The sequence below is a fragment of the Strongylocentrotus purpuratus genome, unplaced genomic scaffold, assembly GCF_000002235.5.
Source record: "Strongylocentrotus purpuratus isolate Spur 01 unplaced genomic scaffold, Spur_5.0 spur5_scaffold_14, whole genome shotgun sequence".
NCBI lineage: Eukaryota > Metazoa > Echinodermata > Echinoidea > Camarodonta > Strongylocentrotidae > Strongylocentrotus > Strongylocentrotus purpuratus.
The window spans coordinates 4487702-4514679 of record NW_022145599.1 but is presented as its reverse complement, the minus strand read 5'-3'; the positions used below and the strand labels follow the sequence as shown (position 1 = coordinate 4514679).

Below are 26978 nucleotides of genomic sequence, written 5' to 3'. Positions count from 1 at the left end.
TAGTACCAATGCCTGGATAGTACACAAAGTCATACGTAAGAGGAGAGAGATATGACAGAGAGAGAGAGGGAGAGAGAGAGAGAGAGAGGGGGGAGAGATAGAGAAGCGAGAGACAAATAGACACACTGTCATACAGACAGACATGGAGAAGAAGAGAGAGAAATCGATGGAATGAATAAGAGGTCTATAATAGAAGGAAAGGATAAAACATCAGAGAAGAATGGATAAGAGATACAAAGAATAAGGAGAGAGAGAGAGAGAGACAGACAGAGAGACAGAGACAGAGACAGACAGGGAGACAGAACAAGAGAGAGCGCGATATATTATGCCTAAATGGATTGATAAGAGATCATGCAGGAAGAGAAAGGAGGATAAAACAGCGAAATGAATGGATAAGAGACACGAAGAATAAATGGGGGGGGGGGGGGGGAGGAGGAGAGAGAGAGAGAGAGAGAGAGAGAGACTGAGATGGACAGACATACAGGCAGGGAAACAAAAACAGAGATAGATAGATGGAGAGCAATGGATAAGAACCACAAAGAATGGAGAGAGAGAGGGGGGGGGGGGGGTAGAGCAAGTTAGAAGTTGGAAGGACGGACAAATTAACCAAGGGAAAGACTATAAATTACAAGGGCATAATTTATATAGCTATAGGACAGTTGATTAGGGGGCAAACTTTGAACAAGACAACCGCCAAGACTATAGAAAATTGACCTAAAGCAATTTCGATATTGCCAATTCACGAACCAGAACATAATAAATGAACTTTACCATCATACTCAAAATTCGTTTTTATATACTTTTTAATGGCAATTTCATTGTACGCTCATAAAGGATCGAGGCAATCTTTTGCCGGATGAATTTCCATCTTCTGACCTTGTATTATGAAGTGTAAGCAAAACCTGAAATTGGTATTCGATAGTAAGATGAGAGAGTTTTGGGAACAAATAATTGTTATTAATAACAGGAAATTGCTTGAGATAAGAAGGAAATAGCTCTCTAAAAATTCATTACATGAAACTAAATAAAAAATGTCGATGCCGGGAAAAGGAAGGGGAATTTCATTTTGCTTTCATCTTGGATCGAAAGTGAAATACTCTCTTGTTATGAATGGTTTATTGAGAGGTTGTGGGTCTAATAAAGAAACAGGAAGGACAATTACATAAAAAGTGATTTTTATAAGGAAGGAGCGAGAAGGATGAAGCTGACCTAGGATTATGGACATATTTTGTGAGCGTTGTTAGTTGGACTCCCCATTTTCTTCTGCTTCTCATTTTTTCCTTTTTCTTCTCGTTATTCGTCTTCTTCTTCTTCTTCTTCTACAATCTTCATTTGGCAAATTTTGTATTCTAAAAACAAAAAATTTTCCTTATTGAGATGCATGCCATTTGAAAACTTTGTTCATTTTAATGATTTTGCTTTGAAAATGTGAAGGATCCTTTGCCAGCACATTAAATGCGACGCGCATGCAGTGTTTACTCTTTGCGGCACATTTGAAAATCTGAAGATTTAAAAGCAGAAGAGCTCACTCTTTGGCAAATTTGGTCCGACATCCCATCATTCAAACTGGTCAAGTGACGCTACCTTTACATTGAAGAGTTTGTTGTGGTGTATTAAGTGTACACGCCCCCCCCCCCCCTAGCATGCTCCAGTGCCTAGCTAATACCTTTCATTATTTTGACAGGTGATTATCACATTTGTATCACCTGACATTGCAAACAAGTCGAAGCAAGTAATATCTGCGTTTTCATCCATCTGTCACCCCGCACTTTGTCTCTTTTATTTTGTTTTCTTTGTTTTAACTTTATCCGTGTGATCAATAAACCAACTGAAAAGTAAAAAAAAAAAAAAAAAAAAGAATCGAATATCTCTATAACTTACCGACTTTACTTGCTAATAGTTTTGATAAACTATACCAAGTAAGCAATGTCATTTTCGGATGAATGCCAAAAAAATAAAAAAAAATTACTGTTATAGTATTTGCAGGTACACAAAGAATATATTCACGACAGAGAGTCGCAGGGGTAAACAAAAAAGCGTGGAATAGATGCCTTTTAAATATATTTTGACTCTTTTCTTCTGTCTTTCCTCAGTTTCCCCTTATGTTATTTTCGTTTACTTTTCTTTGATTTTTTCCGTTAGTAATCTTCTAGAGAAATGGCGGCCCATAATAGACCCTAAGCCCCCACCACTATGCCAGGGATATTCATGCAACAAAGTGCCCGGCTATATATGATTCTTATATTGAATACGAAGACGCGGACATTCTCTATTCTTTGATTTAAACCCAATTTTTGATAGCGAAAACAAAAACAAACAAACAAACGAACAAACAAAAAACACACAAACACATTATACTACGAAATTTGTAGCACGGTATTTTTACGAGATCACCGCCTGCGCCAGCCTAGCCTATAGCTTAGTCAAGCCATGGCAACCAAAGTACCCGGATGTTAAATAACTTTACAAAATGGACGCCTCCGCAACTCGGTTCGGAACTGCGAAACGCAGTAAAATAGAACGAAACTGACCCGCATTTGTCCGGCAGATTTTGTTCTGCCCTTCAGAATATCAAGAAAGATATTCTAAAATCAATTTAATTTATAAACAGCTTCAACGACAACTGTTTCATTTCGTGTAAACAGTAATTTATGCAGAAGAAACTGGTTGGTCTAGATTGAATGAAGGAGTTTTTGTCGGCCGTCAGCACGATTCATAACAAGCCAGGCGAGCCAACACGGCCCGGCTGAGGTGAAGCGGAGTGACCTCTCTCTTGCGATATCAGCACCCAATTATTAGATCCCAGTTTAGTGCAAATATCTATCGAAAAAAATGGATGTTACAAGACCTGGGAATGCTACAGTCGCTGAGAGGTTCAGGGTAAGAAAATAATCAGCTGATATTTGTAAACTTTGTGACTTTTTTGTCTTTGAATAGGTCTAGACAGGGCAGTGCATGCATGATGATGCAGCATGCAGCATGCAGTGTTGTTAGTGTTGATTTCATGATTCGTGTGATTGATTTCGAAATTAAAAAATTCTGGATTTCTTCTTCTTCTTCCAGTATAGATCTCTAGGCCTAGATCTAGTAGTACAGACCGCCGTTGGAGTATTACAAAAAGGGTAATAGAAGCCTCCCAGTGAATTACCGCCCAGTGTCCTTGACGTGTGTAACAACTAAACTGATGGAACATATTATCTTCCACTCAATCATGGATCACCTGGAATTGCACACTCTACTCCAACATTATCAACATGGATTTCGGAAACAACATTCCACCGAGTCGCAGCTTGCTATAACAGTCGAAGAAATAGCGAGGGCTCTGGACCATCACCACCAGATTGACATGCTGATACTCGACTTCTCCAAAGCTTTCGACACGGTACCACATCAGCGCTTACTGGGGAAAATAGATCATTACGGTATCCGAGACAACACCAAGAACTGGATAAAGACCTGGCTGACTGCACGGACACAACGAGTAGTTGTTGATGGAGCAGCATCGGAAACCATAGATGTTGAATCAGGGGTGCCGCAGGGGACAGTTTTAGGGCCACTGATGTTCCTACTTTACATCAATGATATTGGAGAGGACATTAGCTCAACCATTAAGCTCTTTGCCGATGATTGCCTCCTGTTCAGAAAGATCGACAAAGATGAGGATGCCCAGGATCTACAGAAAGACCTTCAAAAGCTGCACAAATGGGCTGAAAAGTGGCAGATGCTATTCAATGCGAAGAAGTGCTACAGCATGAGAATTCATCGCAAGCAAAAACCCATCATCCTTAACTACACCATGGGAGATGAGGTGCTCGCCGCTGTTTCCAGCCAGTCTTACTTGGGGATGGAGATCCATGAAAAACTTAGCTGGAAACATCACATCAAGGCAGTCGCAGCCAAAGCCAACAGAACACTTGGATTCATTCGAAGAAACCTCAGCCTATGCTCATCTGCCATCAAGAAACAGGCATACACAACACTAGTCAGATCACAACTAGAATATGGGGCAGCTATATGGGATCCATATCGGCAAAACCTGATAGATAGCCTTGAGAAAGTTCAGAGGAGGGGGATACGCTTCATCACAGGGAATCACAGCCGAGAAGACAGCGTCACGGCTATGCGATTGAACATCGGACTCCCAACTCTACAAGAGCGACGACTGGAATCACGTCTAGCCATGATGTATAAGATCCTCCACCACCAGATAGCCATCCCTCTTCCAGATTACATCTCACAGAAAGACAGAGCTACAAGGAGTCAACATCACCTTCGTTTCACCAGACTTGGTACATCCTCCGATTCTTACAAATACAGCTTCTTTCCTCGCACCATGAAAGACTGGGATGAGCTTCCTACAAATATCATTGAACTGCCCACATTGAAGCAGTTCAAGGAAGCCATCAGCTGCGAATAGTCACAGCATCATCATTATTTTTTATGATTTTTATGATTTTTATCATTTTACTTGCACCATAAACATGTATATATTTCGGCACAAATTTACACAAGCCGTCCACCGTCGGCAAAAGATCACCCTTGTCTAGATGCTGAACAGGCTTTGACAAGTAGTAGAATAGAAGTAGAAGTAGATTATCGTACCTTGTGCTGGTCAAGTGACGAGTGTACAGTGCAATGTCATCAACATTGATCTGTCTCTCACTTCCCAGTTTTGCACACATTCAATCAGGTGACATTCCAATTTAACTTTTAAGTGAGCAATAGTAAACCTGGCCTGAGCTGAGCTTGCCTTAGATCTAGACCAAAATTTCTGTCTCTTCCATTCGTTAGCCTCTGATTTGGGTATGGTCGGCTCTTCTCTTTAGAGACAGAATCCGACCATAGGCGCTACTGTGTGGGTTCGGTGGAGCTATCGTCTAGCTAACGACCCACCAAACTTATGCCCAAATTCCATACTTTACCGGATGCATATCCGATGCATACAATTTTTGAAAATTAGATCTAGAATCTAGGATCCCTAGGCTATCGGTTCCACTTACCAACTTGACTAAAATAATCTGTCCCTTTTCAGGAAATTACGGGTCAAAATCGAAATCCATCTTGAAAATCTTGCAGCCGTATTTGAAACTCTCGCTGCGCATGACGTCATCTAAATTTCATCCCTTCTAGTTTATGCTTATGGCAAAATGATTATGAAGGAAAAACTGTGATAACGTCATTACAAACTCATAGCTCGTGCACAGTAAAAAGTGGTACCAACTGGTTTTATAATAGTCTATCTTGCTTTGCAAATTAGATAATTACCTTATTTATGATGGATCGCATTTTGTGATAAATTAGCTGTAACGCCCTGTGCGGTAAGTACAGTAAAGTTGTACTGGTAGTAAAAAACTTTGCCGTCCATTTGGTAATAGACCTAGACCTAGACCTCGAACGGCTAGCCATACTAGTCAATGGCACATATCGCGGTGACAGCATGGCTCAAGCTGCAAGTTGCGCATGACATGCATACGCTATGCATACGCTTGCATATCGCGCGATACAGCTGTTTGGCTAAATTTAGCAAAACAACATAACTCTGCGTGTACGTCTTTTTCGTCGATTCTGAGCAAAATCCTATGAATATTTCAGCGTTTTGGAGGGGCTGTATCTTTTGATAGAAACATCGGTGAGACTTGAAATTTGAAATGTATTATTCTAATTACATTTTTAATTCAAATATCAAACAAAAATGGTGAAAAACGATCCGAAATTGAAGATTGAAAAATCATTCAGACACCCTACTTGGAGATTTGTTGTGCCCTTTCCAATTCTTCCTATTTGTGCTGTAATATAGGAATGTGCCCTACAGAAAAGTGGCCTTGCCCTAAAAATATTGAAATTTAAGGCCTGCAGTGGTACCGTAGAAGGTCCTTAAACAATGCACCCCGCAAATATGTGCAATGCAACACGTTCAATACATAGACGTGTGTCCAGACAGATTGGGTGTCTGGACTGTCGATTAAATAAGTGATTTTAAGAAGTTTACATGCAATATTTTATCAATCTTTCAAGACCTATGTTATGCTAGGAGTCCACGGGGCCAGCGCCAGTTGTTGCCAGTTTGCGCAAATGCAATTTACTGTGGCGCCTAGTGTCGCCAAAAAGGTGCCTAGTGGCGTGTAGTGGCTCAAACTGCCTCCCAACTAGCTCGTGGTGGCCCGTAACGGCACCAAATTTGAATGTGGCGGCAAGAAAATTTCAAAATGTTTGAAATTTTCGTCACGCCACTTGCATCGAGCAATCAGCGCCAAGTGGCACCAAATGGCGCGAACATATCGCCCTTTGGCGCAAACAATCCGCCTATTGGAATCCACTGGAATTGAATTGGTGCGCGCCAAAGAGATTTCGCGCCACATGGCGCCACTTGGCGCCAAGTTGTCACCTCAGCATCTCTCATCATCTTCTGATGGAGCAGCATCATCACTCCAACATTATCAAAAGCCTCAGACATATCAAAATTGTAAATATTTAGTAGAGATGTTTTTCATACAGCAGCTGAGGAGGGTCTGAACCAGGTAGCTGATGGCCGGTATTTATATAGTCGGCAAGTAGCGCCAAGCGGCGGCAAGTTCAAACGAATTTGGCGACCTTTGGCACAAACTAATCAACAAGTGGCGCAAAGTAGCCGTCTATTGGCGCGAATGGCGCCAACAGGGTGAATTTTGGAATCAAATGGCTGTGTAATGGCGCGAACTGGCGCAAACTGGCGCAACATTTTGGAGCAAGCCGAGTGGCATTTGGCACACGCCATATGGCACCAAGTTTATTCCACTTGGCGATACATGCCGAGCGGACATTAATTCGGCGCCACAGCGAGCCACTACGCGCCAATCACATAATCTTTGCCGCTAACTGGCACCAACTGGCGCTGGCCCATTGAACTCCTAGCATCAGACAACATTATAAAAGACAAATATTTGAGTGTTAGTGGTAATTGGTGCATGCTTCTCTATAAATACTAAGGCAAAAAGTGATGGCTTCATTTTAGTTACCGTAAGCGTTCGGACATACAGCCCCCCATCATATCTGTTTTTATCCACAGCAATATGCGAGGGTGTTCAACAACTTTTATTTCAATTGCCTTTTTGTAGGAGAAATGAGTGTTATCTTAAAATCTTTATATATCTGTGTGTACTAGATGACCCAGACCCCTATGTTGAGCTGCAGTCAAACAAGGGGCCTTCCCGGGCTGCCTCCTCTCCCAGCAGAAGGTGTGGATCAACCTTCAGATCTTTACCAGGTATGTCGTACTCTGAAACTCTTTAGCTTTTGAGAATTCATCAGATTAATATCAGAAACTTGTGTAATAGTTTTTAAATCAACTATCTCTTATACAGGTGTATCTGAAATTTTTCATTTTAATGTACTTTCCTTGTGTAGATAGATGGTAGAGGAGAGGATCAGAAAATAATGTGGTGTTTATATTTAGTAGGCAGTCCACCATTTGAGGTTATGACAGGAAGATTTACAGACATTCTTAAACTTTTACATGCACAGTTGCAAGCTGTAATTGCTTTTGCATACAAAGGGAAAACCTCCAACTTCATGAAATTTGGTGAAATTCTTCTTGTAGCCTTCATGTTAAAAAGGGATTGCACGCAATTGACCAAGTTATACTGGTCAGTATGTTTCTCTTCTATGTTTATTGGTTCATATTCAGATTAATATAATAAATAAGCAATGTTTGGTATTTTTATTAACTTGGGCAGATTGTACTAAAGCACAGTGAGCATCCTCCAATAATGCAAGGAAACTCGTGGACGTTGGCAGCACCCTTTAAAGAACAAAAGTTTCATCGCACCCCCAGTGAGTCTATTGCAAACAACTACACACCAAGTGCCAGCCATCTAAAGATCAAGAGCTTACCCAGACCCAACCTACCGAGGGCAACCACTCAGGCCCATATGACCAGGAAGAGGAGCCATTCTCCACGTATCCTTTCTATTAGTAGATTAAATGACTCACAAACAAAGATAAGCTGTGGCAATAATTAAGCATTGTTTACAACACATCAATGGTGATATACAAATTCTATTAGATGGGGCAAAAAAAATTGTCAAAAAGTGTTTTGTCAATGATAACTGATAGAATTAGCAATATGGCTCATGAAATTTCTACCAAGAATGAAGTTGTGTAAAGCTGGCTTTTTATTCCAAGTTTATTTTATCGCAGTCAGAACACAAAGACATACAGATGAGAAAAATTCTTTTATGCACCAACCATATTTCTTTTCTTTTTCTTTTTTTTTTGGGGGGGGGGATGTAATTTGATAACTAAATGTTTTTTGTCTCCAGTCAGAGAAGTGCTGTTTTGGGTAATCAGTAACATTAACAATCCTTTGTATCATGTGATTCTCATATAACCTTAATAATAATGTATTTGGAGAAATGTTCCAAGTGTGACTTACATATAATAGAGTATTAGTTATCCTTGACTGAATATGAACAGCACTAGCGAAATCACCCCGGAATGGCACCATGCCTGACATGTCTCCCAGGTCTAAGACCTTTGCTGGAAGAAAGCCAAAGCAAAATGGGTGAGTACCGGTAGATATAATTTACCCAATGGAGAAGCAAATCTTGCATCTACATGGAAATTTGCACAAAGCCAGGTCTAATATCTGCTGAGAACCAGAAGGGTTTAAACTCTTTGTGAAGTGAAAGTTAACAGCCTTCTCTCACTGAGCAGACAGTGGAAATTTGCTTACTTCATTGCCTACTGACAGCAGAACTACATGTATGTGTACATCTCATTTACTATTAAAGCAATCAATAATTTCTGGTACAAGAAGAAGAAAAAAAAAGGGAATTTCTGGATTCTATTCTGCCAGCATCTCTGAGATAAAGAGTTTGAATGGCTTTATTTAATGCCCATGAGTTGGGAAAAAAGCATTTTAAAAAAGTTGATGACGTAAAGTGTAATATGCGTCATATATTTCTGTGTCTTGTATAAACACAGTTCTCAGTTAATATGTGTAGAACCTTTGTTGGTCAAAGTTTCCTTCCCTTTTAACTTTAACAAAAATCATGGTGGTTTTCTTGCGACATTTTCCCATGTCAGTTCTGAACAAGCCTTAAGAAATGTATTATTTCAGAGTTGTGATATTTGATGTGTACTTGGGCACGTTTCCAATATACAGGAAACAAATCAAAGATGAAACCAGGAAAAGGGCACTTTAAAGACTATGCGCACATTGATTTTCTCTAGAATTACATCTAGAATTACATTTCTATAAATAAATATCACTCATTGTTTATTTTTGTTTGTATTATCATTGACCTGTACCTTTAGGCATCAGAATGGCCATGCCAACGGACATGCTAATGGTCATCAGTTACCTCTCAGTCGACCTATGACCCCTGAAGAACAGATGAATGTCATTCGTGGGGTGGAGCATGATGCTGAGAAGGTGTTGGGTGAACCGTCTGAAAGGGATTTAGAGGTTAGTTATTGATATTTTTTACTCTTCATATCACTCTCTATTTGTTTGACAGCAAGATGAGTAATGATCATTTGTAAATGATTCTAGTTTACTTTCAAGCTCAATCTCTCCAAGCTTAGACTGGAAATAACATTCTATTTAATTTTTATCTGTTACACATTATATAGATCTGTCATGAAAAGATTCTGTACAGTTGATAGGTCCATACAAGAAATAAGTCACACATATCTCGTTCACATTGTCACGTTCATGTCACCTCGGAGAACCATCGCTTCCTACCAGAACCTTTCATGTTAGAGTATATTTGTATGTTATTCTATGAACGGAATCATAAATATTTTCTTCGTAATTTGTGATATCCAGGCCAGGGATTTTTGTGTACCGGTAGTTAAATTGCTTTCAATTTGACCAGTTACTCCATGTACATATATATATTTTGTTCTATCAGTATGCAGTTGATTTTTAGCAGGGCTCTTCAAATGCAACTAAACATGTATACAACAGAACCCTGTAAAAGTCTAAAAGACTGTAAAAGATATGACAGGACTGCTTCATTTACAAGGGGCCCCTTTGACGAAATGGGATAATAGATAGTAGAACATAATTCCTCCTAAAGTTTGTCTTGTTATGCCTGTTTTGATTACTGGCCCCAAGGTTAACACTTATCTACTTCAATAAAATCTTTTCTAAGGAATGAATATTGAGGGATCACATCCTGCCTAGCTGATTTTTTACAAGTATGCTTCTGTTCACCTTGATTAATTGTTGAAAAACATGTAACTTAGTCAAATTTGAAGACTCGAGCATCTAAATCCGATTGAGATGTGGTTTTTGCCCTTTGTTGTTGTATAATTTGATTGGCTTTTTATAAATACAGAACTGGTTCAACTATGATCCAGCTCTGCTACTTTTGGAAGTTTTGATTATTTCAATCTTTGATAAAATGATCGAGGGTAGGACAACTGCTGTTTTTGATGACGGTCCAAGTTTCTGTCATCAATACTTCTGAACAAAAATAAAAAGAAAAAGATCTCAAAACAAGGATATATGATACCAGAAGTGGACAGTACGAGACCTTTTCTCTGTCTGGTTTTGAAAGTATTGTACTTTCAAGGATGATTGATGTGTTTACAGTGTAACTCCCATCATGAAAAAGTGCTTTGTTGAAAATCTTTTTAGTGAACGTGATTTGAGTGAAACTAAGTTTATTTCAAGATGAGAGCCTTCATTTTTACAGGTCCTTGACAGAAAGTCTCTTCATATCTGGGCTTTCAATGTTTACATGCTCAGGCTTAATACGCAATAGGCGGTGTCAGACAGAGGCTAATTATCTAAAAAATACCTATCTAGATAACTCGCTGTCTGTCATCATCAATTATCCCGCAAAAAATCAAGCAGAACAAACCAAGAAACTTCTCCCTTACAGAAATTTCACAGGATTTTTCGCTGGAAATTTCTGTCTGTCACCAATGTTGACATTTTTCACGAAAAAATCATGTTAAAGGTCAGTATAAGGTCAACTTTTGATTTCCGGTTCCGCTATCACAGTACTCAACTAGCGCACTCGATCATATGTGTACAACCAACCGTTTAATTTAAATTCTGATGCATGCGGCTAGATTGCCTTCTCTGTAGGGCACTGCAAATGATATCAACACTTTAATAGGAAGAACTGGAATCCTGTCTTACCCAGTTTAAGTTAAATTGAGTTGAGTTCGAGATCTACATTATGACATCATAAAGATACAAGAACCCTGTGATGTCATGAAATGTTGTGTATCATGTTTTTAGGCACCGCTACGTGATGATGTCACAATGGCCCATCAATTATCTAGAATATAGCTACCTAGATAATTTGTAGCCTGTCTGTCACCTACGGAAGTGAATTATCTAGGTAATGCAAGATAAATCAGGAAAGATGTGTCTGACACCGCCTGATATAATGTAATGTGATTCCTGTAGCTACATTGTAACCTGTGATTGCCCTTGGTACTTTAATCGGGTAGATGTTTTTATAGACCTGTGTCTACAGTGAACAGTGTGAAGAAATTTTGGCGCTATTCCAAGTATGTGGTCAAATCTGTTGTTTTAATAAATCCAATGGAGACAAAAAGGGTAGCCAATGCAGACAACTGGTCTATGTAGACAGGTTCTACCTCACATAATTTTCTCCTTAAGGGAGAGGATATTAGTGACCACAATAGACAGGGGAACTTTGTGTAGAGGTAGCCACTGAAACAGGTCTGACTGTATCAATAACGTATCTTGTTGCATACAAATATAAAACGATATTCCCCACATATTTTTTTATCCCCCCTTTTGTTTTGCTGTTTCCAGAGGTACTATTACTACATCATCAAAGGAATCAAAGAGAACATGGTGGCTGCTCCCCCTGCCGACATGATGGACAATGTATGCATGCACATTCCTGGTCATCTATTAGAGAAGCAGCATCTGGGCAGGCTGAGGGAAGGCATTCAGGAGGAGATCATCAAAGACTATGATTTCAGTTCGAGGAAAGCTATCAGTAAGACACATGCCCTCTTTGGAAGACTTGTAAATGAATAGGCGCCTGATACTTTATTAGGCCAGGTTGTTATAACTGAATACTACACTGTATGTAAGATTAGGTTCCAACTCAAATGTAGCTTGTTAATGATTGATGAATATTTTTTTAAGTGCCTAACAAATGATATATATATATATATATATATATATATGCCACTGGAAAGTGTCGGCAACCACATCAAGCAATCTCCAGATCTATCTCTCTTTTAAAATCATTTTTTAACTAGATAAAGGAAAAATTAGTGAATTAGTGAGAAGAACGGAAGAGAAATTATATCCAAAAGAGCTTTTATGATAAAACTCCAACTAGTACACTAGTATGAGAGACAGTAGTATTGATAGTTCTGGACAGAACAAATTAAGATTCACATATTGACCATCTTGATCCCACTCTTCCTCCACCCCTCTAGTCGATTACATCCTTGATGACCCAGAGGAGAAGACACGTCTACACATTTCCTGGATACCACGCCCGTTCCCTCACCGTGTCATCAGAGCTCCGGTGCCTTGGCATCAACCTTACCTCACACACAAAGAGATCAACAATCAACATCTCTTCATCACAAATTCCATCATGTTAGAGCTGCAGAACCTGTGGTATGATAGGTAAGATCCCCTTCCTGCAATGTTTGTTCGTTTGTTTTGTTTTGTTTTGTAATTTGTATTTTTTTGGTTGTATTTTTTGTATTTTGTATTTTTGTATTTTTTTTTGAGGGGGGGGGGGGTTCAGCATTTGGGATTAGTATCAGTCAATTAGTATACATCTGATCAATGCCCACTTACATTCTAAAACCTACCAGGACTAGATGGTTCCTATATTAGACATTGGGTATATGAGAATTCTGTAGTCAATGAGTTGATTTTATCAATGAAAAATAGACCATATATTTTCCATTGAGTGCAATGGCTTATACATTGTGTTTGACTGCAAGAGTAATGTAGCTTTCAATTCTCCCTCATGCAACCTACTCATTTTAAACATATATGTTCAATGTAAATAATTAAATTACATTTACAGTAACGTGTGAAAAGTACATGAGCATCTACATGTATGTACATCAGTACACAAACGGTTTTGTCAAGAAACAATAAATAGTTAAAATAAATAATGAATGGGAAGGTCTTGTCTTTCTTTTACATTACTAAGTTTGATGAATATAAGCGGAGATGTTAGGAAATTGTAGGAAATCCTTGTTAACCTTCTCCACTCTCCCAAATATTTTCCCCGCAGCTTTTGTGGAGCCAGGTTTGTTCGTCTGAACGATCTCATGAACACAGAGCTCCCTCTCTTGCCCGGAGAGTTTGAATCATTGATCAAGCAACACTGCATAGATGCTCGAAAGGTTCTGCAGAACTCGTAAGTTTCACTTTCAATTTATTGAAAAGGCTTGTTTATGACTCTTTCGTTTTAGACAATGAAATGGTTAAGAAATCTTACCCAACCACTGAAATTTAAGTGTATTTTGATCTTTTCATCTGTGTGCTGACCTGGGTATTCTGCAGTTTTCTCACTGAGAAGGAAATTATGTGTTTCTTGAAATGCTTTATCATAGAAATTCATTTGATTATCAAGAAGGAAATATAAAGCTGTAGGATAGTAGATTATTTTCTTTCTGAGAAATTTGTTATATTTGAGTTACATTTCATGAATTCTATGAATTGTTATTCAAACTGAATTTGATTATTTGCCTTATCATATATAACTATGAAGGCCACCATGTACTGTAGGATAATACTTTATTTGTCTTTCCGAGAAATATTTTGTTCTATTTGAGTTTCATTTCATGAATTCTAATAATTGTAGCAGTATTCCTTATAAATGCAAGCTGCTTTTGCCACATATTCCCATAACATATGAAATTTAACTCTAAACTAGATTATTCAACTGAAGTTGATTATTTGCCTTATCATATATAACTATAAAGGCCACTGTACTGTGGCCGAAGTGATTTTTTTTTTGGTGTAAAGGTATAAGGTAATTGGTTCATGTATTTATTTTCTAAATAATTCATTAGATTAAAAGTTCAGCTGTAATGTATTGTATGAGAGCCTAAGAATGAAACATAAGTTGCAATATGTTGAAATAAACATCTCTTTGTCCAGGTGGATACCTACTTGCGCTGAGATGTTCATGAACAAGAGGGATCTCTGGGCCCACCTTGTGCCATCCACTGATACCGACTCCACTCAAAGAGTACAGGAGTTCTTTGCCTGCGTGGCTGCTGTCATGTCTATCCAGCTCAGGTCCATGGTTATTAACTCTCTCAATGACTTCCTGGAGTTCTTCAATGTTCACAAGGTAGATTTGAGAGTGTTGATGATAATGATGGTGATAAAGATGTTGAAGTTGTTGATGCTAATGATGATGATGATGGTGGTAGTGATGATGGTGGTGGTGATGATAATGACGATGACAGGATTATGATGATGATGATGATGATGATGATGATGATGATGATGATGATGGTGGTGGTGGTGGTGGTCTTGGTGGTGTGATGGTGGTGGTGATGATGATGATGATGATGATGATGGATTATGATGGTAGTGATGACAGGATTATGATGATGATGGTGGTGGTGGTGGTGGTGGTGGTGATGATGATGATGATGATGGTGGTGGTGGTGGCGATGATGATGACAGGATTATGATAGTAGTGGTGAATGGTAATGCTGTTGATGATGGTCCTGTTCATTCTTAAACAAAAGTGATGATAGGTACCGTGATGTTCAATGAGGAACTGATGATGAAGATGATTAAAATGTTTGAAGTGATGGTTATGATGATTTTAATGGAAATGGAGAGGGCAGAGAAGAGGATAATAGTATTGATGTTATGTCTACACTAGCATGGTTAATCTTAAAACTATACTGTATCATTTACTAAAAGCCACATATGAATTCATACAGAATTAAAGCCATTCTGGCTCTCTACAGACAATATTTTATATTCTTGTTAAAGATCAGTTGTACAAATGCATGAAGCTAATAAAATAATTAACAAATGATTTCACTTAGCAATACGCATCTCATATCATCTGAATAAAACCATCCAATCCGATGTGCTATCTTTACACAGGCTGGCAATGACTTTGAGGATGAATACAAGGAGCTTCAATACGTGATGCCCCAGATCATGATCATCAAGCTTAGAGTAGAAGAACCAAGGATTGTCTTTGATCCTCCCTTTGTGGAATGCCGTAACATCATTCTCCGATGCTTCTCAGAGATCATCACATCTGCAGAAGGTCTACAGAGGGTAAGGCAACCACTAATTCCTAAGATTCCTACAGTTGTATGGGTGTTTTAGTAGAGAGGCTTGAGCACTTGACTGGGATGCAAAGATTGTGGGTACGAGTCTCAGTCTGGCACTAGTGTACTAGGGTAGTTGTCGGGGGGGGGGGGGTTGTTGTCCTAGGGGGGTAGTCGTCCTAGAGGGTGGTTGTCCTAGGGGGTAGTTGTCCTAGAGGGTGGATATCCCATGGTTGGTTATCCGGGGGATGGATTTCCAGGAGATAGGTGTCCAGATACGATTTGATATGTTATATTCCATTGTTTCTTATGTTGAAATGGTAAACTGTATATTCAAACTAAATTTGTCTTTGTCTTTTATTTAGGTGGAGTGTGCCATATTCCCTCAGATGGCCAACCAGAAACTCCTGCTTCGATCTATCAAGCTTGAAGAACAACTGGTCACAGACTACATTGACAAAGCTATGGAGATCTTCAAGCACAATACAGTTGGTCCCACAAGGTAAGTTAGCTGCACAACTTTTCAAAGCTCTTTTAATCTCTGTCCTCTAGAGGAAAGTGCTTTTATACATTAAATCTAATATTTATGAAGATATAAAACTGAAATAGCAGTGTTTGATATCGGTATACATGCAGAGCTGCCAATCATTCTGTTTTTTCCCGGAATTATTCTGTTTTTTCATCCAAATTACGTTTTTTTTTTCTCACAAATTTTTTTTTTTTTCCTTTTTTTTACATACTGCACCTCAAATAACTGCCCTAAAATGTTATTTTGATCACAAAGTCAATAAAAAACTAAGGTTGAAACATACTTGAAGAGAAAAATATTCTCCAAAAGAATGAAACGCCGATAAATAAACTATAGGTCCTAATATGGAAACAAACTGAATGAGGAATGGACATTTCTGCGTTAGAAGCGTGTCGCGTGTGGTTGTAAGTAACGTTTTAATGAATTCCTTTTTTTTGCTTGAAATTCCTTTTTTTGCCATCATGGTGCCTTTTTTTGGTCGCACAAGGTTGGCAGCTCTATCTAAACAAAGTAAAAGAGCTAACCTTAGTTATAATGTTCTGATTTTGTAAGGTACCTGAACCAATACAAGAAGTACCATGACCTTCTGAATCAGAAAGCCGATGCGGATGTGACAGCATTCCTCAAGGAAACACACTCCTTGCAAGGTTTCATCAAGAAGATCGGAAGCTACCAGCAGCTGAAGGAGGAAATCTCGTCCCTGAGAATAACTGTCCCCCTCAGCATGTTCTGTCTGGACTGCAAGATGCTCAACAAGGACCTGTGTGACAGGGCGCAGAAACTCAAGGAACGTCTCATTACCTTTGAGGTGGACGAGAACAGGACCTTGAACAAAGGGTAGGTATTCAAGATGTTCAGCAATTAACGATTCGATTGGTATAGCAAAGCTAACGTGTCGTCATTAATGCTTTTCCAAGCCATGCTCTTTATGTTTCATTGAATTATTGTGGTTATCATGTGTCACAGTTGAGACCACCATCAAATTAAAGTTGCTGATAATGTAGAAACATACATATCAGAAGGTATTTTCATATTCCATCCTCTACTTTTATATTATTTCCATCCCATCTTCTACTTTTGTATCATTTCCATCCCATCTTCTACTTTTAAATGGATTTGCAATGCAGTTTTGATTAAGTATTTCACACCGTCCATGGGTTTCATTGCGACATGATTCCTTTGAGTTTTAGAATAATGTTGTCATCGATATATAACCAATAGCCTAATTAATCTGATGACCAGGGTGAAAATATGTGTGGAAAAAGAGTAATAGTGTTTATAAATGGGCTATGTAAAAGCAGATTATTATTATTTCAATTAAATAATCAAACAGTAAAAGATATATATGTCTAAATGACTTTACCTTTGGAACGATTGCAGAATCTGCCGGCGGTATGATGAGATTGCCGAGAGACTTGGTGAGACACCCACCGCAACAGCTGAGATCGTAGCACTTGCTGAATTCTTGAAGACCTCCTCAGAGGTCACCGTCTTCAAGCTCAAGGATGAGGTGGATGAGGCTGCCAACAGACTCATGTTCCTTCTAGACTATGCTTTCCTGCCATGTAAGTCTCTTGCCAGGGATATTTTAGGTACACAAAGTGCATTCAGTGGTGTATCTTGCAGGGAAACCTTGAAGGTGTTCAACAGAAGTGAAATCTTAGCCATATGCAATGCATTCACCTTTTAAGGATTTGGTTTCGTGCAGTAATCCCAATAGTTGCTGTTGTCATATAAAAAATAAAAAAAATTGAACAGTGTGATTGTTTCATTTTTTTGTGTACCTCGAAAATAGAGTTGTTGTAACATAATAATGGTGGCATCTTATATAGCGCACATGTCCGTCACGTTGTGACGCTCCTGGTGTCGCCCCGATTATTACCCTGGCTTTAGCAAGGCAGCCACTGCAGGGCGCTCTAGCATTTCAAGGAATTAAATCCTGACAGTAACTTTGTGAAATTCAAAAAATAAAAGAAATGAAGGAAAAAAAAAGTGTATACCCATCAATTCAGTTTCCAAACATGGCACATTGCGATTTTATATCTGACATAGGTTAACCCGCTGCCTACTAGAACAGGGTGGTTCAGGTTTCATGTCTAAGGAATTAGAGAATTCAGGAATGAATGAGTTCAGCATGAACAAAGTACAGTGTGGTCATTAATGCACATCATTAAGAAGGCCTGGAAGGTGATGTCATTTTGAAATATCCAGATTGTTGAAACAGTCTGTACCCCTGACTCTCTTTCTATTTGATGACGCAGATGAGGACATTAAGACTAACAGCACAGTGTTCTACTGGCCCGACCACATCCAGACCATCTTTGAGGTATGTCGGAACCGTCTCATGTCACGTCGGGAGCAGGCTGAAGACGAGCTCAAGAAGCGTGTCCATAGGTACGAGGAGAAGCTCAACGAGTATGGCCGAGACGTAGACTCGTTCCGCAAGAAGGAAGTAAGTACCCGTTTCTTTGACGTGATGATCTTCTTCATTGTCTATGCATTTTGATCATATTTCACTGTAGAGTGGTATATCATACAATATATTTAGTATTGGTGGAAGCACTGATGAACATCATTTCTAAACATCATAAAAACTCCAACATTGTGAGCAGATAATATTAATAAAATCAATGATTAGATAGATGCTTTGAAATTTAAAAAAAACACAGATTTCTTCTATGAAGATCTTATAAACATGGATTACAGATGTAATTGTCATCTTCTGCCAATCTTTCAAATCAGATTGTATATCTTTCTTTATCATGAAACAGTTTGGCAAATACATTGAACTGTACACATGGAGATCATTAGGGACTTGATTGATTTAATTTTCTGTTTTGAAATACCTTTGTTTGAATAAGACCAATTTTCCAAGCTTATTATTTTAGATCTGATTATTTTGGGTTTGTCAATTAAAGCACTGGATTTCGCTTAATGCAGTTGAATTCATTTGATCATGGGCATTTGAGGTTCACTAAAACACATGCATATTTTGTTTCCTCTTCCTTTTTTTTTCTCAATCAATCAGCATAATGTGATTGTTTCTTACCTATCATTCTATACTCCTGGTGAATAGTTCATTTAAGATATAGAGAAAGCTTTGTAGTGAACAGTAAGTCTTCTCATTGCATGAATTGGACTGTATTGTCCACATGATACACTATGCACAGCATGTATTTTGGTCTCTGTTTTTTTTTGTTTCTTTTGGTTTCATCTTATTTTTGCTTCTCTTTTACTTGTGCCACCTATGCGTTTTAGCTCCGTGGAAAGGTAACACATTTGATATGGGTTTTCCATCTTTGGATGAGCGTGTGTGTGTGTGTGTATTTGCTGTGGCACAGATTCCATTTACTGTAAATGCTATTTAAATCAAGATCAGTGAAAGCTAAAGAATTAATTTGAGGAAAATAAGGAAATGTTCCAGTTTAATAACATATGAAAGCATAGAGAAACTAGAGATATCTAATATCAAACATTGTTTTGAAGAACATACCTATAATTAATTTGTTATGTACTTTTAATAGACAAAGAGGTTTTAAAGTAGTATTTTACTAACATATTTTAGCACAAGTTACTACTCTACTGTGAATATGACTAGGACAGCAGTTGATTGTAGGTTTTGGAAACATTCCGGTATATAAGGAAGAATTTTATGGCGAAATTTTATGATTCGGGTTGAAGTATTGTTAGGGGAAATCAGTTTGGCTTTAAAAAAATTAACAATTTTGATGAATTTGCGTTATTATGAATGCCTCCCCCTACCCTCCCCTCCTCTTCTCTCCTCACTCCACCCCTGTGATAAGAAGGGTTGCCCAAAATTGCCAGATTTTTTATAAAAACTGATGGTTAATGTAATTTTTTCTGTGTATGTTTTGCTCAATTCTCTAAAAATTTCAAGGGAAACAAGCATTTATTGATATTTGATATTCAATATTTACACTCAAAGAATGCAATTTAATTCTTCAAGGACAATTTTGAATCATATGGGCAACGATTTAATATTATTGATTTACATCCTTTAGTAGAATAAGGATTGCATTTGTGTGGCATAAAGATATTATTGTCATATCATTTAAAATGACATGACGTAAATCAGTGAAAAATTCATTAAGATATTTTGTAACAAATGCTATTGAAAGAACGATTCCCTTAAAAATTGAAAGCATGTAGCTTAATATTTGAGCAAATTTATGTGCAAATGCCACATGGGGTGAAATGGCAAGGATATATAGTTTGAGCAAGTGGAAATTATCCTTACACACTCCATGATAAGAATCATTCGCTCAGAATGTTTTCTTTCTAGCATACAGTAGAATCTTGAAGCCCATTTGTAGCTGAGGTGTGAAATAAACATTTCCTCCTGTTCCTTGTCCTCAGTGAAACTGTAAACACCGCAGAAACTAATATGTTTGCCATTATACATTTACATTTTGATTGAGTGATACAAGAATAATATTGTTTGAAATTGATCTATTCATGTTGATGTGGTTAATGCCAAAGCAAATGAGACACTGCGATGCACAAATTGCGTACCTGGATATAACATACAAATAACTCCTTATTAAGTGTACACGTGTATCTACAAATAGAATAGGAGAGACATTACTTTCATTTTTAATCGAGGAGTATAAAACATGATATGATGAGATTGTGAAGAGCTTTTCTGCCCCAGCTTTACATGTTGTATTTCTGCAGCACATATCACATTCTGCACCCATGTCGTCTTGTGAGAGACAGAAGGGAGTTAACTCTTTGTAAAATGATATGAGTTAACATCCTTCTGGCTCTCAACAGACAATATGTTAGCTTGTGTGTACCCGCTTCATGCTTGCTATATCTACAGAGATAGCTACAACAACGTCTTTTCGTCAGTTCAGAGCCAGAAAGGCATTAACTCTGTGTAAAGTATTTGAGTAAACGCCCTTCTGGCTCCAAACAGACATTATTAGGATGCTGCTGGCTTGTCTTGTAGTGCAGTCATTGTTTATTTATCCACACAACTAACTCTGCTTGCTTGTAACACGGATGCCATTTTTGCTTTTTTCCTCATTAGCTTCTAACCATGAACATATCTTTTTCCTATTTGCAGCATCGATCACCAAGTCATCGCTTTGTTTCACCCCTACCCCATGATATAGCCATATGTACATGTAGTTTGTGTAGTTACTAATATTCCAGGGTAACTTGCACCAGTGCAGTTTGTTCCAAATTTGATAATCAATTAAAACACTGTAGTTCTGTACCAAATGCAATTTAAGAATTTAAAAATATTGAAGAGAGAAGGGGGTTATGAATCATAAATATTATATATTAGAATTGATCAGAATGCAGTAGCGTCAAGATGCAAGGTTGTCTGATGGACTATAATGATTGCTACATGTTTGGGAGTGAATGTGCAATATCATGTCCATTCATTTGTATCTAGGATGAGGATATAGAAACATGCTCTCTATGAGCAAAGTAAACACATTACATGTGTTGGATAAATACATATCAATCTTTTTTTAAAAGAAAGTAATATATGTATGTATGGGTGTGTGCATATTTCAAAACAAGTATTACTTGGTCAAATTCAAGGAAAATGATGTAGATCTGCAAGTAAAATGAAGTCAGTAGGTTATGAAGCAATTAGATGTAGCCTCTCTTGTATATTTATCCTATCATTTAATCTCTCATTACAACTTTGTATTTTTATACTTGAGAAATTGTCTTAAATTACATAACTGAATTGTTTTTGATGGGATAGTGTGCTGACTGTTTAAATCTTAACATGAAATTATTTGCGATCAATTCATTTATCAAATATATGCAAATATACCTACTTAAGGTTGAAAATGGAACCCTTGGTTTTCATAAAGAAACAATATCTCACCCTATCACATTTCCTGAAAAGCATTGTTTTTTAAGGAAGTCAAAGAAAGTTATATGATCCCTTCCCTTAGTACCTGTAGTGGTTTGTTGTTCATCTCAAATTCATTAAATGTATGACTAATTCCTTCAATATTATTAGAGACTATACATAGCAATTACATGTCTCTTTGAAAGTTGAAACGCATTTAAATTGTGTCTCAAAGCTTTGAAATGTCAAGGAAGTATGAAATGTGATAAATATTGATGAACTTCAAAATGGGTGGAGTTTCTTTCAGCTTCATTTTACCTTCCTTCAAAAGTTGCGTCTATGATATATTTAGCTTTCACACAGTGGAAAGCCTAAACATTACCAGTAAAAATAAAGAAGAGGGTTCAGTGACACAAAGACGTAACTCCATATTTTGCCAAAATGAGTATTTGATATAAAAAATTTCAGAAAAAATGTGGGCTTTCCAGGAAACACAAAGACTTAACTCCACCCAACACCCCATTAAAGTCAATGGCTAGTGAAACATAGACTTAACTCCTTAAGGCCCAAGTGCTCACTGACACATATAACATTTTTTCTCACTGACCCCTCAAAGAGATCTCTGACAATTGTCCCTCTAGCCGCACAACCGAGATATATTGTGTACATATTGACGGATGTAACGTTGAGACTAACCTTTCTGTATGTCAAAAGTCATCCCACCTGTTGAGAATGAGAAGTGCTTAATTGAACTCTGTTAGAGCATTGCAGTACATGTGTATAACATTCTGGTTCTCGGCAGGCTATTTCGCATCTCAAAGTTTATATGTAAAACATTACTTTGATGCCCTTCCATTTTGAGAAAAGACTGACTTGCAAAGTATGGAACTTGGCTCTACCTACTTTCATTTTGGGAAAAAATCATGGCTCATGTTTTAAGTGAAAGCAAGGCTATATGCTTTCATTTGAGATGAACGCAACCATTCTTGATATGTGCATGGTCATTGAGAAATCATGCTGTTCATCATTTGTTGGGACTCAGTTATTGTTTTCACTCTATGTATGCTTTTGAACACGGAACTGATTCATACCATGAGTGGATCAGTGTTCAGGTATATAAACTGCTCAGGTGTATAATTTTGGAGATTACATTTACCTCTGTTCAAACATATGTATGATGAGGCTGTACACATCTTGTCTAAATTAAAAACAAGATGGTGGTTTCACCCTATTGACCTGACCCAAATATTGATTTCCTGCTTTAGATTATGTGAAAAATTAAGGAGGGATTGTATAACACGATTCAATATTAGTGAAACAAGGAAGCACTTCACAATCCCATTCCATATAGAAACTGTGGTTTCATGGTCAGATATCACCAGACTACCCTAGATGGCATGATCTCTTTAGTGTCATTGATCACACATATGAATGACCTTTGACCTGTGTGAACTTTGTCCTATAGATGCTAAGTTTGGATGAAGCACTTCATAATTCCATTCCATATAGAATCTGTGGTTTCATGGTCAGATATCACCAGACTACCCTTGATGGCATGATCCCTGTCATTGATCACGCATATGAATGACCTTTGACCTGTGTGACTTTTGTCCTATAGATGCTGAGCCTGGATGAGATGAAGACCAATGTGGACAAGCTGTCTGAGATCCAGCAGCAGCTGGACGCGGCTCGGGATGAGCTGGAGGGTCTGAATGTGGAGGAGGAGCTCCTGGAGTGGCAGCCCAGCCAGTTCCCACAGCTGCAGCAGATGTTTGTCAACAAGCAGCCCTACGACAGCCTCTGGAACACCGCCCTCAACTTTCACACCAAGTATGAGGAGTGGCTCAATGGTGAGTTAATTCACAGACATGAGGTTTAAATAATCGAAAATACCAGGGTATGATGTTCAGCATTAAAGGCATGTATCAGCCATTTGCAACCCATGAAAAGCTGGGAACAAAAGTGATTCTAAAGACAAAATTAGGCACTATACAGGTGGGAACATCATAAGTGAGGGAAACGTTTCTTTTTTAAAGAAATTGGAGACAATTAGAGCACTTTTTCAAGCATTAGGAGGCAAATCGGTCATTTGATCCATGCATGTGCCTTCAGCAGGAATGCCTTCAGCATACATTTCATGAACAAAATTTACCTCAATGCACGTTCTGTCTCTCCTCTATTCCTTTTCCATATTTTCTGCAGATATAGGTCTTTTGTATCAATTATTTTCCTATCTTGATCCCTATTTCTATCTTCCTCTTTATTTTATCACATATATTCAACCTATGCACAAGCACCTTCTACTTGAGAATGCTTCTGATTGACTAAAAAAAGAATTACGTGATGGGATTTTTGTTGTTATAAATCTGGTAACAAGCTTTTGATCCAAATTTCAATAAGATTCAAAAAGATTTATGAAAGTGAAAGGATAGAGCAACCTTGGAGTGGCTCAAATGAGGTTGAAAGTTTGTGGTAAACACGTACCCATACTGATATGAAAACTCATTAGTATAAATAGTTTCTTAAAGAGAAAGTTGTTAATCGATATTCTGGCAATCTCTCAGGAAATTCAATTGAATAGAGAGTACACCCATTAGGTGTGGTTCAGTTTCAATTTCACATTCTATAGCATGGTGTCAGTCACCTACACAGTGTCAGCCAATGGTAAACAGTATGGAATGCAAAAAAACAATGACTCAAAGACGTGTAGGACGTGATTAATGTGTTGAAGCACTCATAGCTTAACATTATTAGTGAAAATCATATCATATCAAGTATTACTCTGAATAACATTCTGTGATATTTCATCAATGTCCGTAAGACTCCTTCACATACACTACCATATGTTAAACTGCTGCTGCTGTGAACAGAACTTTTTTAATCGTGTTACAGCATACTGTACTTCACGTTTTTGTATCTCATAACACAGAGATAAGTGAGTGCACAAAGGACATTTGTTGTACCCAGCTACCTTTCATCCCCACTTGCCATTCATTTAGTACACACAAAAAGAACACAAACAAAACAAAACGTTGCATCATATCATATGTGATCAGGCCTATAATGAGCCCATTTTAGCCCAAGCTGTATGCTCATATCGAACTGGATCTTGCCAAAGCAAAGGGCTAACTAGTTAGGTGTCGTGGCCGAGTGGATATGTCACCGAACTGTGGATCACAAGGTCCGCGGTTCAAGTCCCACTGCGACACTAATGTACTTTGGCAAGACATTGATCTACATTTGCCACTCTCCACCCAGGTGTTAAATGGGTATCCAGTAGGATGCAAAAGCTAATGTGCTTAGATTAGCAAGTGTGCGCTTGTAAAAATGATGCCTGGATGGAATGCTCCCCAGGGAGTGGAGAATATGCATACATTGTGTGCGGGTAAGCCTGAATCTGATGACCGGGGTAATAATATGATTGCAGGGACCTCAGGGAGAACAGTATGAATACTGATGAGGCTACGCTGGGTAAAACAAGACAAATATATATTATCATAACTTTTTGACATGCACAGGTCCATTCTTGGAGCTGAATGCTGAGGTGGTAACGGAGGAAGTGGACTCCATGTTCCGTACCATGTACAAGCTCTCTAGGAGCTTCTCAGATCAGCCTGGTCCGCAGAGGATATCCAACAATGTCAAAGGAAAGATTGACAAGTTCAAAGCGCATCTTCCTCTTCTGGGTATCATCTGTAACCCCGGTATCAGGGGTCGCCACTGGACTAGGGTGAGTCGATTTGATTTGATTTGATTTGATTTGATTTGATTTGATTTAATTTTATTTATTTATTTTCCACTCAAATATCTACAAATTAAATGACATATATAAACCATACAGTAATACAATATAAAATAGAACAAATGAATTATACAAGTAACAAAATACTGACAAATACATGTATGTTCGTAATCAAATAAGTTTACAGAGTACATTTAAGTTTGAGAATAAGACAAAATATTTTATATTGCTTGATTTAACTGAGAGGGGAAAAAAGAGATTCTCAGAAAAGCCAGGCTTGTTGAGCGAGATTCACTTTCACTTTCTAATTAACCCTCTCATTGCCGTGTCATAGGTTTCTAAAAATCTCCAAGTTTATAACAGATAAATGCTCGTCTTTCTTTGGGAAATTCAAAACCGGTTAATGACGGCTTCACACTAGCTTTTTTGGAAGGGGTGTAGATTGTACTTTTGACAGCCTGGGTGCAATTGCATTATGTAAAACTTTCAAAATTTGGGGGTTCAGACTTAAATGTTGGGTTATTCTTAGTCCAATATTTGTCATTCTTCTGTTGGTAGAGATTACTTATATGATATCAAAATGAGACAAGTTACACAATTAAAATATAGGCCTGCCTCTTTACAGTACTATTTCCAGGCTAAGGTATGGTAAAAGTAAAAGATATTGTAAAAGATCCTTTATAATTCATGTAACATGCCTTAATATTGAGTGATATACTGTAGAGTTTGTTAGTTGATCATAATAATTTCCAATCACATATACATTTCATATTTATATGTTTAATACCTCATAATTTGAATTTTTAATCTTATTTTACAGATGAGTGACATTGTTGGCTTTGAGCTCCAGCCTAAGAATGATACATCCCTGCTTCAGATGCTGGAACTTGGCCTAACAAAATGGAGTGACCAGTAAGTTCTTATACATCTTTGAAAAGAAAAGCTGTGTCCAAAAATATTCATACAGTGCAGTTCTTACATTTGCCAAAATACTAACCTATAGATGTACATTTCTCCAGAATTTAAGGGTTTTAACTTGGATTTGTTCGGGTAATGAAATGTAATTGCTTTTGAAAAGTTTTGGTGCATTTCTACTTGTTATGTAAAAAAGATTGAAAACATGAAGTTAGTCAACTTGATATGATGGTGAGAGATTGAATTTAAACTCTACCATGGAACAGTTTGATGATGGTGATATGAGTGTAGGAAAATTTCTACCCAGCTTGTTACTACTAATACATTGAATGGTATACACCATCATACAATCATGCATTATGATTCTGTAATATATTCTCATACCTTTTTGTAACAATCGTTTTCTAATAAATCTGATTAAGAAGTGTTAGAAGTAGATCAAAAGTGCCAGATATGGATTGTGGATTTTTTTTTTGAGCGTGATATAATGATGGTGATAATCATCATCATCGATAGTGATCTGTCAGTTTATGACAGGTTCAGGGACCCAATCTATATCAAGTGTCTCTCCAAGTTCCTCGGTCTTGAGCCATCCTTTTCAGCAGTTTATACCCTGTTGCTCCACATTCTGTGATAATACAATCTGGTTTTATATGAAACTTCAAGCATTCATAATGTCCCAAAGTGCTTTT

At 37.8% G+C, this 26978-nt stretch overlaps 1 protein-coding gene across 2 annotated transcripts in view; it reads left to right on the top strand.

The window, feature by feature from the left end:
• The first annotated feature begins 2444 nt into the window (after nucleotides 1-2444).
• Nucleotides 2445-26978, top strand: part of LOC583552 (dynein heavy chain 3, axonemal) — a 70361-nt gene continuing 45827 nt past the window's right edge. Inside the window, exons 1-18 of one of the 2 annotated variants that reach the window (XM_030984008.1) lie at nucleotides 2445-2880; nucleotides 7142-7243; nucleotides 7713-7935; nucleotides 8452-8539; nucleotides 9295-9445; nucleotides 11783-11972; nucleotides 12424-12619; nucleotides 13245-13370; nucleotides 14117-14312; nucleotides 15089-15268; nucleotides 15627-15763; nucleotides 16343-16627; nucleotides 17171-17355; nucleotides 18052-18242; nucleotides 19049-19060; nucleotides 23248-23479; nucleotides 25148-25359; nucleotides 26192-26283. In XM_030984008.1, the coding sequence (XP_030839868.1) occupies nucleotides 2833-2880; nucleotides 7142-7243; nucleotides 7713-7935; nucleotides 8452-8539; nucleotides 9295-9445; nucleotides 11783-11972; nucleotides 12424-12619; nucleotides 13245-13370; nucleotides 14117-14312; nucleotides 15089-15268; nucleotides 15627-15763; nucleotides 16343-16627; nucleotides 17171-17355; nucleotides 18052-18242; nucleotides 19049-19060; nucleotides 23248-23479; nucleotides 25148-25359; nucleotides 26192-26283 (2846 nt within the window). In that variant the 5' untranslated portion in view covers nucleotides 2445-2832. The remainder of the gene's footprint in view (nucleotides 2881-7141; nucleotides 7244-7712; nucleotides 7936-8451; nucleotides 8540-9294; nucleotides 9446-11782; nucleotides 11973-12423; nucleotides 12620-13244; nucleotides 13371-14116; nucleotides 14313-15088; nucleotides 15269-15626; nucleotides 15764-16342; nucleotides 16628-17170; nucleotides 17356-18051; nucleotides 18243-19048; nucleotides 19061-23247; nucleotides 23480-25147; nucleotides 25360-26191; nucleotides 26284-26978) is intronic. The other variant, XM_030984009.1, reaches the window with a different exon arrangement.